At 64.0% G+C, this 14926-nt stretch overlaps 1 protein-coding gene across 9 annotated transcripts in view; it reads right to left on the bottom strand.

Annotated features, from left to right (window-relative positions):
* Positions 1-14926, bottom strand: part of HSPG2 (heparan sulfate proteoglycan 2) — a 35975-nt gene that overhangs the window by 7921 nt on the left and 13128 nt on the right. For 4 of the 9 annotated variants that reach the window (XM_068658952.1, XM_068658953.1, XM_068658954.1 and 1 more), the window contains 39 exons: positions 14370-14462; positions 14213-14293; positions 13876-14106; positions 13664-13777; positions 13426-13553; positions 13261-13347; positions 10850-11076; positions 10663-10773; positions 10483-10583; positions 9885-10065; positions 9624-9683; positions 9328-9450; positions 9107-9247; positions 8894-9036; positions 8652-8787; positions 8401-8546; positions 8184-8322; positions 7946-8106; positions 7422-7560; positions 7137-7288; positions 6631-6769; positions 6134-6285; positions 5779-5917; positions 5540-5691; positions 5304-5442; positions 5074-5225; positions 4835-4973; positions 4584-4735; positions 4352-4490; positions 4120-4271; positions 3904-4042; positions 3671-3814; positions 3460-3594; positions 2724-2905; positions 2455-2647; positions 2188-2367; positions 860-1120; positions 598-784; positions 420-517 (listed from right to left, as the gene is read on the bottom strand). In XM_068658952.1, the coding sequence (XP_068515053.1) occupies positions 420-517; positions 598-784; positions 860-1120; positions 2188-2367; positions 2455-2647; positions 2724-2905; positions 3460-3594; positions 3671-3814; positions 3904-4042; positions 4120-4271; positions 4352-4490; positions 4584-4735; positions 4835-4973; positions 5074-5225; positions 5304-5442; positions 5540-5691; positions 5779-5917; positions 6134-6285; positions 6631-6769; positions 7137-7288; positions 7422-7560; positions 7946-8106; positions 8184-8322; positions 8401-8546; positions 8652-8787; positions 8894-9036; positions 9107-9247; positions 9328-9450; positions 9624-9683; positions 9885-10065; positions 10483-10583; positions 10663-10773; positions 10850-11076; positions 13261-13347; positions 13426-13553; positions 13664-13777; positions 13876-14106; positions 14213-14293; positions 14370-14462 (5668 nt within the window). The remainder of the gene's footprint in view (positions 1-419; positions 518-597; positions 785-859; positions 1121-2187; positions 2368-2454; positions 2648-2723; positions 2906-3459; positions 3595-3670; positions 3815-3903; positions 4043-4119; positions 4272-4351; positions 4491-4583; positions 4736-4834; positions 4974-5073; positions 5226-5303; positions 5443-5539; positions 5692-5778; positions 5918-6133; positions 6286-6630; positions 6770-7136; positions 7289-7421; positions 7561-7945; positions 8107-8183; positions 8323-8400; positions 8547-8651; positions 8788-8893; positions 9037-9106; positions 9248-9327; positions 9451-9623; positions 9684-9884; positions 10066-10482; positions 10584-10662; positions 10774-10849; positions 11077-13260; positions 13348-13425; positions 13554-13663; positions 13778-13875; positions 14107-14212; positions 14294-14369; positions 14463-14926) is intronic. The other 5 variants (XM_068658956.1, XM_068658959.1, XM_068658957.1 and 2 more) reach the window with 4 other exon arrangements.

Raw genomic sequence — 14926 nt, 5'->3', positions numbered from 1 at the left:
CTGTGGGCATCAGGGTGACCGTGGGTGTGGGAAGAAATAGGGGGTAGTGGGGTGCCTGTGGGCATGCAGAAATGGGGGAGCCAGGTGCTGAGGTGCACGGGGAGAGATTGGAGGGTGCCAGGGCGGCCAGGTGTATGGGTGTGATTGGGGTACGGGGGTGCCTGTGGGGAGAAATCAAGGGGGTCCCAAGGGGCATGGGGAGAGATGGGGGATACAGGGAGCCTGTGAGCATGGGGGAACGGGGTCAGCAGGTGCCTGTGGGTTTGGGGAGATGGGGGGCACTGGGGTACGTGAGGGTGGGGTCAGCAGATGCCTGCAGGCAGAGGAGAGGGCTTGGGGGGAGCAGGGTGCCGGTGCTCACGGGGACAGGTCGGTGGGTGCCTGTGCTGACAGCCCCGGTGCGCGGGTGCCACTCTTACCCTGGACGGTGAGGGTGGCCCTGTCCTCTGCCTGCCCGCCCGGCGCGCTGGCCCGGCACACGTACACCCCCTGCGCCCCCCGCGCCAGCTCCGGGATCCTGCAGGGACACCGGGGGGCACAGGTGTGGGACCCGTGGGGCGCAGGCAAGCGGCTGGCGCCGCCCCGTGCCCCTCTTACCGCAGCACCCCGTCCCGCACGCTGTGGCTGGGGGGCAGCTCCCCGCCGTCCTTCAGCCACTCCAGGCGCGCCCGCGGGTCCCCTGAGACGGTGCAGGCGAACTCGGCCATGCCGCCCACCCCCTTCACCAGGCTCGCCGGCGTCACCCGCACGGCCAGGGGACCGCCACCACCAGCGCCACCGTCACCTGCATGGGACATAGAAGTGTCACCATGTCGCATGGGCATCTCTGGTGTGGCACAGGGCACCCCGGGGTGCTCACCGTGGACAACAACGCGGGCGAAGGTCTCGGCGGTGCCCACGCGGTTGGTGACGAGGCAGCGGTAGGTGCCGGCATCAGCGGGCAGCACGGGGATGATGCGCAGGAGGCCGGCGCGGGGCACGGCACGGGGTGACAGGCTGCCGTTCAGCTTGTCCCAGGTGTAGAGCAGCGGCGGGGTGCCGTGGGCCAGGCACTGCAGCTGCACTGCATCGCCCGCGTGCACCGTGCTCTCCTCCGGCAGGCTCGTGGCGTACGGCGGCGCTGCGGGGATGGATGGAGAGGTCAGAGCCTGGCAGCACGCGGTGAGGTAGTGATGGGGCAAGGAGGGTGACGATGGGGCAAGGAGGGCAACGACGGGGCAAGGAGGGTGGCGATGGGAGGGCTTGGCTGGAGGTGTGCTGGGGTGGGTGAGAGGTGGACCAGACCACGAGGAAGGGCTGGATGGAGGTGTGAGAGCAGAGACGGACGCGCACAGGGAGCAGTGCTGGGATATAACCAAGGAGATGGGATGGATGCAGGAACGTGAGCAGAAATAGCGACAGGCGTGCACAGGAATGGGTGGATTGGAGAGGAAGGGATGGAAGGAAGGGTGTGGGTGGAGATGGACATGCACAAAATGAGTGCTGGGATGGACACGTGATGGATGCACCCAGAGGGAAGGATGGATGGAGTGGGAGCTGAGATGGAGAGCTGGGGTTGTGCACAAGGACGGACAGGTGAAGAAAGCTGGAGAAGGGGTGGATGGAGGAGTGAGAGAAGCAACAGAGAGAGGAGTGCAGAGATGAGAGCTGGGATGGATGAGCAAGAACCAGATCCACAGACGGACGGGTGGAGAAGTCTGTGAGGAGATGGAGGGAGGGATGTGAGCCAGGATGGATGAGCGGTGGATGGGTGCACCAGGAAGGGATGAACGCAGTGTGAGCTGAGATGGCTGCGTGCAGCAGATGGATCCATGAACAGGGGATGGGTGGGGAGGGGAGCGAGCAGAGGTGGAGAGGTCGATGTGCACAGAGATGGACAAGTGAATGGGCACATCTGGGAAGGGATGGATGAAGGAGTCTGCGAGGAGGTGGAGAGGAGGATGAGCGCTGGGATGGATGAAGGACAGACCCACGAGGAAGGGATGGGTGGGAGAGCATGAGCAGCGATGGAGCTGGACTTGGGCAGAGGCGGGACAGAGGAACACAAGTGATGAGCAGAGCCAGAGGAAGGGATGGATGGATGAAGAGAGGGCAGCGAGGGGAGACGGGGTCCATCAAGAGCAGGAGGCATCTGGATGGGGGACAGGGGAGCAGGCAGAGGCAGAGGGAGACCCGCAGCCCCCTTACTCTCCACATCGAGGGTGACGAAGACCTCAGCGGAGCCAGCGGGGCTGCTGGCGTTGCAGATGTACTGGCCCGAGTCCTGCTGTGCGGCGCGGGGGATGACCAGGCTGCCGTTCACCACCCGGTGCTGCCAGGGCAGCGGCGCCCGCAGCTTCGACCACTCGATCCGGGGCGCTGGCTCTCCTGCAGGCATGTCACCGTCCGTCACCCGAGGCAGGGGGGGTCCGGGCAGGTGCACCCTTACCCCAGGCCACCGTCCCCACCCCGTACCTGTGGCTGAGCAGTGCAGTGTGGCGGTGTCCCCAGCCACCACGGTGACACTGGGCGGCGCAGTGACCTCAGGGGCCCCGGGGTGCCTCTGTGCAGTCTCCACACTGACGTCCACACGGGCTTGTGCCGAGCCCAGGGCGCTTTGTGCCGTGCAGATGTAGGTCCCAGCGTGCTCCGGCTTGGCCGGTGAGAGCTGGTGAGGGGACACGATGGGTGGTGAGCACCCGGCACATCACAGTGCCCACAGCACCCCGGGGTGCCCCATTCACCTGCAGCACAGCCTGGCTGTCCATGTGCAGCAGCGTCTGGTGCTCCACCTTCTGCCGTGAGCCCAGACGGCTCCAGCGCACCAGTGGCCGTGGCTCGCCCCGGCCCAGGCACTCCAGGCTGAGGGATTTGCCCTCCTTCACTGTCACGGGGCCTGGGGGCATCACCGACACAGTGGGGGCACCTGGAGAACAAGGAGGGCATCAGGGCAGGGATAGGCACGGGGACACCACCATGCTGGGGGCACCTGGAGGACATCAGCATGGCCATAGGGACACTGCTACTCCGGGGGAACCTGGAGGACACAGAGGGCATCAGCATGGGGATGGTGGTCGGGATACAGCCACCCCAGAGGCACCTAGAGGATATTTACACTGGGACGTGGACATCACCACCCCAGGAGCACCTGAAGCTTGATGAGGACATCAGGGACAACACCACCCCAGGCGCATCTGGAGAACATCGGCAAGGGGACAGGGATGGGGTCACCACCACCCTGCGGGACCTGGCCCACAGAGAGGACACGGGGATGGGGACACCACCACCCCAGGGGCACCTACAGCAAATACAGGACATCAGCATGGAGACAGGGACATCAGCATGGGGGTGGGGACACCACAACCACCCCGGGGACAACAGAATAGAGATAAGGATACGGACACCACCAGCACCCTAGGAGCACCTGGAGCATGGGGAGGACACAGGGACAGGGATGGGGACACCCCGGCCACCTCGCACCTTGCACCAGGAGGTTGACAACACTGCTGGCGACGCCGAAGCGGTTGGAGGCCACGCAGTGGTAGGCGCCCTGGTTGCCTGCGTGGGCGCCGGTGATGGAGATGACGGAGCCGTTGGTGCTGATCTTCACGTTGTCTGGGCAAGGAGGAGGTGTCAGCACCGGAGCCACCGTGGTGTCCCCACACTGGGGCCACCCCAGGGACCACTGTACCTTGGAGGTGTTGGCCGGGCCCCATCCGCCAGGTGACATTGATGGGCCGGGCACCATCGTGGATGCGGCACTTGAAGGTGGCATCCTCACCCGGGGCCACAGCCATGCTGTGCGGGTCGATGGAGATGATGGGGCTCTGCAGGCCTGTGGGGACAAGGGGACAGGGGAGCCACTGAGGTCACCCACGTCCCTCCCCACCCCGGTGCCCTCCCTCGCCCCACGGCCACACTCACGGTAGCTGGAGCTGTCATGGGAGGTGACGGTGACAGTGATGGTGGCCTCGCGGGAGGTGCTGCCCACGTCTGCCCGGCACACGTACTCGCCTGAATCGGCCACGGAGAGCTGCGACAGGCGCAGGCGGGACCCCGACATCTGGGGGGAGTGGCAGAGGGTGGCATCAGCTGGGCACGCAGGGCCACCAGCCCCTGTCCCACCACGTCCCCCCCTACCTGGTGCTTGGCGGGCAGGGCCCCCCCGCGCTTGTACCAGGTGATGGTGGCCTGGCCTTGGCCGGCCACGATGCAGTCGAGGTCCAGGGTCTGTCCCTCAGTGACGGAGGACGCCGAGGACTCGATGCGGATGGGTGGTGTGACACCGGTGGCTGTGCGGGCAGAGTTAAGGGTGAGGCACCCCCCGGCACCAGCATGGTCCCTGCGTCCCCAGACACGGCGTGGCACTCACGGTGGGAGGGGTCGGCACCGTCATCGATGGTGACAACGAGGGACGTCTCCTGCGTGACGCCACCCGTGGTCACCCGGCACACGTACTCGCCCGAGTCGGCTGCGGACACCTGGGGGATGCGCAGGCGGGTGCCCGACACCTGTGGGGGTCACGGGGGGGGACATGTTGGTACCGGAGGTTGGGGGGGCAGGGCAGGATTTGGGGTGACCCCCCCCTGCTGCCTGCACTCTACCTGGTGGCCGGCGGGCAGGGAGCCACCGCGCTTGTACCAGGTGACAGTGGTGGGGCCGGACCCGGCCACCACGCAGTTGAGGTCCAGGGTCTGTCCCTCGGCGATGGCGGAGGACGAGGACTCGATGCGGACAGGCTGGGAGGCACCGGGGGCTGGGGACAGGGAATGGGGACATTCATCACCGCGGTGGCATGTGCCCATCCCCAAGCACCGCCCTCTCACTCGCAGTAGTAGACTGGTAGCCTACTCACAGTAGTAGGTGCCAGCGCTGCTGGGAATGGTGACAATGACAGATGCCTCCTGCGTGGTGCTCCCAAGGGTGACCCGGCACACGTACTCGCCCGAATCAGCCACTGACACCTGGACGAGGCGCAGGCGGGTGCCTGACACCTGCAAGGGGACACGTGGGGACACATCAGCACCGAGAGCGGGGACTGGACAGGGTCCGGGGCTGAGCCCTGCACAGTGACACCAGCTCCTTGAGCCCTACCTGGCTGTTGGGGGGCAGAGCCCCCCCCCGCCGGTACCAGGTGACGTGGGGGTGACCCTGCCCGGCCACCATGCAGTTGAGGTCCAGGGTCTGTCCCTCGGTCACAGCAGCAGATGAGGTCTCAATCCTCACGGGTGGGGTGACACCCACAGCTGCAGGGTGGCAGGGTCAGCGCGCAGCCGCCCCACATCGTGTCCCGGTGTCCCCCCCGCTGAACCCATTCCCGGTACCGTAAGAGGAGCCAGCGCCGGTCTGGATGGTGACGATGAGGGACGTCTCGTGAGTGACACCACCCGTGGTCACCCGGCACACGTACTCGCCCGAGTCGGCTGCAGACACCTGGGGGATGCGCAGGCGGGTGCCCGACACCTGTGGGGGACACACGTGGGATGGAGAACGCACACCTTTTAGCACCCCAAAAACCCTTATTTCTGTCCCAAAATGCTCCTGCCGTGTCCCCACCTACCTGGTGCCTGGCGGGCAGGGACCCCTCGCGCTTGTACCAGGTGATGGTGGCCTGGCCCTGGCTGGCCACGATGCAGTCGAGGTCCAGGGTCTGTCCCTCAGCCACAGAGGAGGAGGAGGACTCGATGCGCACCGGGGGGGTGACACCAGAGGCTGGGGACCAGGATGGCAGGGTCACCCCGTGGGGATGTGGAGTGACATGGTCCTGTGGGGCCCTGTCCCTGCCTGGTCCCCACTCACGGTAGGAGCCGGCTGCGCTGGGCTGGATCGTCACCACGATGGTGGCTTCCTTGGTGGTGGCCCCACTGGTCACCCGGCACACGTACTCGCCCGAGTCGGCCGCTGTCACCTGCAGCAGCCGCAGCCGGGAGCCGGACACCTGTGGGAGGGGACACGGGGACGTTAGAGCCTGCAAGGGGCCGATGGGGTTTGCACGGGGCCACTCTGGCTTGCCCAGGGGCACTTGGCTTGCACGGGGACATCTGGGCTTGCATGGAGCCACATCAGCTTGCACGTAGCCGTGTGGCCTTGCAAAGGGCCATGGGTCAACCCCAACCGTCTGCACCCTGGGCACAGAGCCCTCTGTGTCCCCTACCTGGTGCCTGGCCGGCAGGGACCCTCCACGCTTGTACCAGGTGACAGTGGCCTGCGCAGGGCTGGCGATGACACAGTTGAGGTCCAGGGTCTGTCCCTCAGCCACGGTGGAGGACGAGGACTCGATGCGCAGGGGCATTGTTCCGCCCAGGGCTGGGGATGGAGATGGCACAGTCAGAGAACAGCTCCGCCACCACCACGTGTCCCACCGTGGGACACCAGGAGCTTGGGAAGCCACCAGGTGCGGGACTTGGGCTGGGCTGGGGACACTTCGGGGTTTCAGCCCCTTCCCTCCCCACCAGGCACCCGCTGCATCGCCGGATGGCAGCTCCACACCCCTGCAGATGCGCACACAGGGCCGTCCCCAAACACAGCGCTGGGCCTGGGCACGGACCCTGGTGACAGCGGGACCGGGATGGGCACACCCATGGGTGGCTGCTCCAGGGAGCATCAGCTGCCTGTGGAGAATGTCCCCGTCCCTGCCCGGTCCCCACTCACGGTAGGAGCCGGCTGCACTGGGCTGGATCGTCACCACGATGGTGGCTTCCTTGGTGGTGGCCCCACTGGTCACCCGGCACACGTACTCGCCCGAGTCAGCCGCTGTCACCTGCAGCAGCCGCAGCCGGGAGCCGGACACCTGCAGGAGGGGACATGGGGACGTTAAAGCCTGCATGGGGCTGATGGGGTTGCACGGGGCCACTCTGGCTTGCCCAGTGCTGCTTCGGCTTGCACGGGCTTGCCCAGGACCACTCAAGCTTGCATGTGTCCACTTGAGCTTGCCTGGTTGCTATTTAGGCTTGCATGGGGCCCTGTGACATTGCATGGGGCCACCAGAGCTTGCATGGGGCCATCAGAGGTTGTGTGGGAACACCTGGGCTTGCACAGGGCTGCTTGGCATTGCACAGGGGGCACTGGGCTTGCATGGGGACACAGGGGCGCACACGGGGCCATGTGTAAATCCCAACCGTCTGCACCCTGGGCACAGAGCCCTCCGTGTCCCCTACCTGGTGCCTGGCCGGCAGGGACCCGCCGCGCTTGTACCAGGTGACAGTGGCCTGCGCAGGGCTGGCGATGACACAGTTGAGGTCCAGGGTCTGTCCCTCAGTCACGGTGGAGGACGAGGACTCGATGTGCAGTGGCATTGTGCCACCTGGGGCTGGGGACCAAGACAGGAGAGTGACACTGTGACAACGGCTGGGCCCCGCTGGCAAGGGCACATTAGAGCCATCTCGGTGCTGCGGCACATGGGGACAGCCCATGGGTAGTGCCACCCCCCGGTCCCCACTCACGGTAGGAGCCGGCCGTGCTGGGCTGGATCGTCACCATGACAGTGGCTTCCTTGGTGGTGGCCCCGCTGGTCACCCGGCACACGTACTCGCCCGAGTCGGCCGCTGTCACCTGCAGCAGCCGCAGCCGGGAGCCGGACACCTGCGGGAGGGGACACGGGGATGTTAAAGCCTGCAAGGGGCTGATGGGGTTGGCACGGGGCCGCTCTGGCTTGCCCAGGGGCACCTGGCTTGCACGGGGACATCTGGGCTTGCACAAGCACCATTTGCGCTTGCCCAGCACAACTCCAATTTGCACGTGGCCACTCAAGCTTGCCTGGACATCATCTGGCCTTGCACAGGGACACTTGAGCTTGCACGGGACCATTTTGGCTTGCCCAAATGCCATTTGTGCTTTCCCAGGACCACTCAAGCTTGCACAGGATTTTGGATTTGCATGCGGCCATCTGGGCTTGCACGTAGCCATGGGGCCATGGGTCAACCCCAACCGTCTGCACCCTGGGCACAGAGCCCTCCGTGTCCCCTACCTGGTGCCTGGCCGGCAGGGACCCGCCGCGCTTGTACCAGGTGACAGTGGCCTGCACAGGGCTGGCAATGACACAGTTGAGGTCCAGGGTCTGTCCCTCAGCCACGGTGGAGGAGGACGCCTCGATCCTGACGGGAGCTGTGCCACCCGAGCCTGGTGGCCCTGGGAAGGAGGACGGAGCGATGGCAGGGAGATGGGACACCACCCAGGGCCACCCCCGGCACCGAGCCCAGCCTCACCATAGGACAGCCCGGAGCTGGACACGACGGTGACGATGACAGACGCCTCCCGGACGGTGGCTCCCGAGTTCACCCGGCACACGTACTCGCCCGAATCAGCTGCCGTGATGTGGGGGACGCGAAGACGGGACCCCGACACCTGGTGGGGACACATCAGTGTCAGAGAGAGGGGGACAGGGCAAGATTTGGGGTGACATTCCTGCTGCCCGTGCCCTACCTGGTGGCCGGCGGGCAGGGAGCCGCCGCGCTTGTACCAGGTGACGGTGACGTGGCCAGATCCTGCCACCACGCAGTCGAGGTCCAGGGTCTGTCCCTCGGTGACAGAGGGGGACGAGGACTCGATGCGGACAGGTGGCGCGGCCCCTGCAGGGAGTGGGGCAGGCTGCAGCTCTGGCACGCACCCAGGGTGTCCCAAAAACCATCCCCAAACCCCAGTGGTGTCCCCAGAGCGGCATCCCTAACCCTCACCTGGCACCACCACCACCTCGATGCTGGCGCGGGCTGTGCCGGCGGCGCTGGTGCCCACGCAGAGGTAGATGCCACCATCAGCCACCGTGATGGAGGGGATGAGCAGCGTGGCGATGTCCGTGCGCTCAGAGCGGGACTGCGGCGTGGGGAGGGGGTGAGCGGCACCCAATCACCCCATGGGGCGATGGGGTGAGTGGCAACCACCCCAGGGGAGCACCCATGGGTGCTCACACCCGCCTCACCTGTGGTGGCAGGGAGCCCCCCTGCTTCTCCCAGGAGATGGTGGCAGTGGGTGACCCCGACACCCGGCAGTACAGCCGCACCGTGGAGCCCTCCTGCACCTCCGTCCGCTCCGGGCTCACCTGCACCTGGGGCTCACCGGCGCCTGCAGGCGGCACGGGGTCAGTGCCAGCACCGGGATGAGGAAATTGGGGACGTTGGGGGACAACACTCACCTTGCACGTGGAGGTAACCCCGCGCCGTGTGCTGGCCGGCGCTGCTGCGCGCGCGGCACATGTAGTGCCCCTGGTCAGATGGCTCGACGGCGCTGAACCGCAGCGTCCCGCCGTGGGCGACCGCCTGTGGTGGCAGCGCGCCTGCGGGGACAGGACGCCACGTCACCCCTGCCACGTCCCCCATCCTGGTCCCTGGGTCCCCGCGTGTGGCGAGCACCTACCGAGCCACTCAACAGTGGGCGTGGGGCTGCCAGTGGCCACGCAGCGGAACTCGGCCGGCTGCCCCGGTGCCACACTCAGCTGCGCCGGCTCCACGGTGGCGGTGGGAGCGGTGGCGGTGGCGGCTGCGGTGACACGTGGGGGGTTCAGAGTGTGCCGGCGCCACCCCTGGTGCTGTCCCCAAGGGGTGGCACAAAGCAGGGGGGTGGTGTGGCGCGGGGTGCGCGGTGGAGCCCTGGCATGCAGCGGGCAGGGGGTGTGTGTGGCCCCCCCACAAGATGTCCCCCTCGTGACTCACCGGGTCTGTGCCCCTCCATGAACTCAACGGGTCCATAAAACATCTGGGTCTTCGAAGGGGCTGCAAAAGGGGGGGGTCAAGTTTAAAGTTGGGGCACGCGAGCCCATCACCCCGGTGTCTGGGCTCCTCAATGGAGCCAGGTTTTCCATAAGAAGCTTTCACCCGCACCAACACAAAAACAACGCTCGGGGTCCCCGCGGCTCAACCCCTGCCAGTTTGGGGGTGCAGAGCACCCGGTGCCCCTCGGGCTTGGGAACACACCCTGGACGTAGAGCGTGGCCGTGCCCTCGTCCATGTCCAGCATGTTGGAGCCGGTGCAGACGTAGACGCCGGCGTCCTCGGGCTGCACGTTGCGGATGGTCAGGATGCCGTTGAAGTCCATGGCGCGCGACGGCAGCGTCCCGTGGTTCTGGCGCGTCCACACTAGGGTGTAGGCAGGTGACTGGGGGGTGAGGGGGGAAGAGGGAGGTGAGGAAGGGCCTGATGGGCACGCAGGGGTGTCCATGGGTCCTGTGGGTCCGGGTGGGCACCTGCATGGAGATGGGTGGGCACCTAAAGGTGTCCCAATGCCCAGGTGGGCACCCAGGGGTGTCTGGGTGCCACGCGCTGCTCCATGGGTGCAGAGGGGCTTCTGCATGACCTTTGTGGCCTCGTGGGCACCCAGGGATGACCCTGCACCCTGCAGGACCAGGTAGGCACCCAGGGGTGTCTGTGTGTGCCGTGTGGGTGGCTATGGGGCCTGTGTGATAATGTTGGCACACAAGAGTACCCATGTGCCCTGCACGACCCAGAGAGCAGCCAGGGGTGCCCAAACGATGTAGTGAGCACCCAAGGGTGCCCGCATGCCCCCCCAGCTCACCTTGCTCTTGGCTGTACAGATGAAGGTGACATCAGCCCCGGGTTTCACCCGCTGCACCCTCTTCTCCTCCACGGTGACGGTGATGGGCTTGGTGGGTGTCTCTGCACCGAGATGAGAGGGCTGAGCCCCGTCCCCTGCCCCATCCCCTGCCATCCCCCCACCGCCACCACCGCGCCCTACCGGTGACGATGACCTCGGCCCGGCTGGCATTGCTGTGCTGCAGGTTGCGGCAGGAGCAGACATAGACGCCAGCCTCGGCGGGCTGGATGCTGGCGAAGTGCAGCTCCTCACCTGGCGGCGTGGGGCGGGTGAGACCCTGGTGTCCCGGTCCCCATCCCTATCCCCAACCCCAGCCCCAGCCCCCTACCTTGCTGCCGGCTCTGGGCGCTGCTGGGCAGGGGCCGCCCGTCCTCCCGTGACCAGTGGTAGTAGAAGGGGGGGTCCCCACTGGCCTGGCAGCGCAGCGTCACCGGGCTGCCCTGCGGTACCGCCGTGCGCGGTGGGTGCACGCGGACAGCGAGGGGGGGCGATGAGCCCTGCGGCACGCACGTCTGGCCCCGCACGCTGGGGTCCCCCACGTAGCCAGGAGCACACCTGCAGGGGGAAGCACAGGGTGAGGAGTGAGATAATTGGTGGGAATATCGGTGTGTAGAAGTTGGAGTGGAGATAACAGGATAGTGATGTTGGGGTGGAGATACTGAGGTGGAGATATGGGGATATCACAGAATCACAGAATTTCTAGGATGGAAGAGACCTCAAGATCATCGAGTCCAACCTCTGACCTAACGCCAACAGTCCCCACTAAACCATATCCCTGAGCTCCACATCTAAACATCTTTTAAAGACCTCCAGGGATGGTGACTCCACCACCTCCCTGGGCAGCCTGTTCCAGTGCCTAACAACCCTTTCGGTAAAGAAGTTCTTCCTAACATCTAACCTAAAACTCCCCTGGCACAACTTCAGCCCATTCCCTCTCGTTCTGTCACCAGGCACGTGGGAGAACAGGCCAACCCCCACCTCGCTACAGCCTCCTTTGAGGTATCTGTAAAGACCAATAAGGTCACCCCTGAGCCTCCTTTTCTCCAGGCTGAACAACCCCAGCTCCCTCAGCTGTTCCTCATAAGACTTGTTCTCCAGGCCCCTCACCTCATTGCACTTCTCTGGACTTGCTCAAGCACCTCGATGTCCTTCTTGTAGCGAGGGGCCCAAAACTGAACACAGTACTTGAGGCGCGGCCACACCAGAGCCGAGCACAGGGGGACGATCTCTTCCCTAGCCCTGCTGGTCACACTGCTTCTGATACAAGCCAGGATGATGTTGGCCTTCTTGGCCACCTGAGCACACTGCTGGCTCCTATTCAGCTGACTGTCCACCATCACTCCCAGGCCCTTCTCTGCCAGGCAGCCTTCCAACCACTCAGCTCCCAGCCTGTAGCTCTGCTTGGGGTTATTGCGCCCCAGGTGCAGGACCCGGCACTTGGCCTTGTTGAACTTCATGCAGTTGGCCTCAGCCCATCGGTGCAGCCTATCCAGATGACATTGGGTGATGACATTGGGGTGGGTATATAGAGGTGGAGATATCGAGACGAGGATGTTGGGGTGAGGATACTGGCGTGGAGACATGGGTAGGATATTGGGAAGGGGATTGTCCTGGTTTCAGTTAGAACAGAATTAATTTTCTTCCTAGTAGCTGGTGGAATGCTGTGTTTTGGCTTAGGATGAGAAGAGTGCTGATAACACCCCGATGCTTTAATTGTTGCAGAGCAGTGCTTATTCTAAGCCAAGGACATCTCAGCCTTTTGCTCTGTCCTGCCAACAGGCAGGCTGGGGGTGCAGTAAGAGCTGGGAGGGGACAGACCCAGGACAGGTGACCCAAACTAGCCAAAGGGGTATTCCATACCATCTGACGTCATGCTAAACAATATATAGGGGTGGCTAGCCGGGGGGAGGGGGCTGGACTGCTCGGGGTTAGGCTGGGCATCGGTCAGCGAGTGGTGAGCAATTGCATTGTGCATCACTTGTTTGTACATACTATTATTACTTTCCTATTATCACCATTGTATCATTATTATTATTATTGTTATTATTATTATTGTTATTATTATTTTCCTGTCTTATTAAACTGTCTTTATCTCAACTCACGGGCTTCACTTTCCATTTCTCTCCCCCGTCCCAGAGAGGGAGGGGGGAAGGTTAGCGAACGGCTGCGTGGTGTTTAGCTGCCGGCCGGGTTAAACCACGACAGTCTTTTTGGTCTTTTTTATCATTAACAAACACAGCATTCCACCAGCTACTAGGAAGAAAATTAACTCTGTTCTAACTGAAACCAGGACAGGGATGTTGAGGTAACTGGAGGGGCAATATCCCCATCCTGATTTCTTCACCATATCAGGGTGAGAATGTTGGGATGGGGATATGGGGGTGATGACATCAGAGTCAATATATAGGGGTAGAGATATCGAGATGGGGATGCTGCGGTGAAGATATTGGGGTGATTATATTGGAGTGGGAATATGGGGATGGGGATATCAGTTGAACATACCGGGGGTGTTATTGGGGGCAGGTCGGGGGGAGGACGTTGCGGTGGGGATATCAGGGTGGGAACATCGGGGTGAGGATGTTGGGATGGGGACATTAAAGTGAGGACATGGGGGTGACGATATTGCAGTGGGGATGTTGGGGCAGGGATATGGGAACAACATTGAGATGGGGATGGAGATGGGGATGTCAGGGCGAGGGTACTGGGCTGGCACCATCGGGGTGCCCCTGCTGCACTCACCGCTCACAGTACTGCCCGGCGTAGCCCGGCGCGCAGGCGGTGCAGCGGTACCCGCCGCCTCCCAAACTCTCACAGGTCCGCGAGAACCTGGGGGGACAGCAGGGAAGCATCAGGGACCATCCCCTGCCTGCACTTCCCTACCTCTAAGCCCCTACAAACACTCACTGGTTTTCGGGGTGCACGAGAGGGCAGGCGCAGGGCTGGCAGTCCTCAGGGGTGCCGGCAGTGGCGTCCCCGTAGAAGCCGGGCGCACACTGATCACAGAAGTCCCCTGCCGTGTTGTGCAAGCAGCCCTGGAAGGGGGGGGTGGGGGGGGCAGAAGAATGGGGGTGCATGGCACTGGGAGGTGGCCCCAGCTCCCCAAAAAGCCGCAGGGTGCCATGACCCCCCCAGGGGGACTTACAGAGCAGAGGCCACTCTCGGGGTGGCAGGTCTCCGAGTGGCCGTTGCACTCGCAGAGCTCGCAGTGCCCCAGGTACAGCCCCCCCCCGGTACGTGTGTAGCCGGGGGCACAGTCCTGCAAGAAGGAGCAGGGATGGGGGGGCTCAGCACCGTGACCCCCCCACACCTCCCCACAGACCCGGAGCATGCCGGGCACACCGGGGGCCGGCTCACCTGGCAGGAGAGGCCGCGGTAGCCGGGGGGGCAGCGGCACTCCTCCACCTCCAGCGCCGGGGGGAGGCCAGGCCGGGGGGGCACGGCCACGTCCATGCTGACACCGGCAATGCTGGACACGGCCGTGCTGGTGGAGTAGGTGGCACGGATCAGGATCTCATCCAGGTCGGCCAGCGCCATCAGGAGATGCTCCCGCGTGGCCGGCTGCCCATCCGGCCGCTGCCAGTATTGCTGCGGGCAGGGAGGTGCTGTTAGGGGGGGCACCACCTCGGCACCCACCCCCCGGGTGCCAGGGGGTGCCAGGCACTGGGGACCAAAGGCAGGTGCCTGCACCTACCTCCCGAAAAACGATCTCGAAGTCGTGCGGCGTGCCGGGGGGCAGGTCAGGCTGGTACGCCACCAGCGTGATGTCGTTGCCCTGAGGATACGGGGGGGTCAGTGAGGTTCTGCTGCCGTACCCCCTCCCCAACTCCCCCCAGACTGTCAACCCCTACCGTGATCTGGATGTCGGCATCAGGCAGGGGGGCCCCCCGGCCCCCTGGGCTGTAGCTGAGGGTGTAGCGGAGCCGCCCACCGTAGGAGCCCACCTGCGGGGGGGAAAAGGGGAGGTGGGAATGAGGGGGCCCCAGTGCATGTGTGGGGACCCCCCCGGGTTCTGCCCTACAGGGAGATGAGGGTTGGCCCTGGGGAAAGGCCTCTGGGGAGCTGGGGAGGTTGGGGGGGAAGGGAGGAAGGGGATGGAAAAGAGGGAACGGGCAGGGGAAGGGAAAGGGGAAGGGAAAAGAGGGAAAAAATAAAAAAGGGAAAAAAAGGGAAAGGGGAAAAAGGGAAAAGGAAACAATAAAAGGGAAAAGGGAAAAAGGAAAAGGGAAGAAGAGAAGGAGAAGGAAATGGAAAAGAAAATCAAAAAGAAAAGGGAAAAGAAAAGGAAAGGAGAAAGATAAAAGTGGAAGGGGAAAGGCAAGGAAAAAGAGGAAAGGGAAAGGGAAGAGGAAAAAGGAAGAAGAGGAAAGGAAAAATTAAGAAGAAGGAAAATTAAAAGGGAAAAGAA

The sequence above is a fragment of the Anas acuta genome, chromosome 22 (genome assembly GCF_963932015.1).
Source record: "Anas acuta chromosome 22, bAnaAcu1.1, whole genome shotgun sequence".
Taxonomy (NCBI): domain Eukaryota; kingdom Metazoa; phylum Chordata; class Aves; order Anseriformes; family Anatidae; genus Anas; species Anas acuta.
Note: the sequence above shows the minus strand (reverse complement) of the source record. Positions and strands in the feature narration are given on the sequence as shown.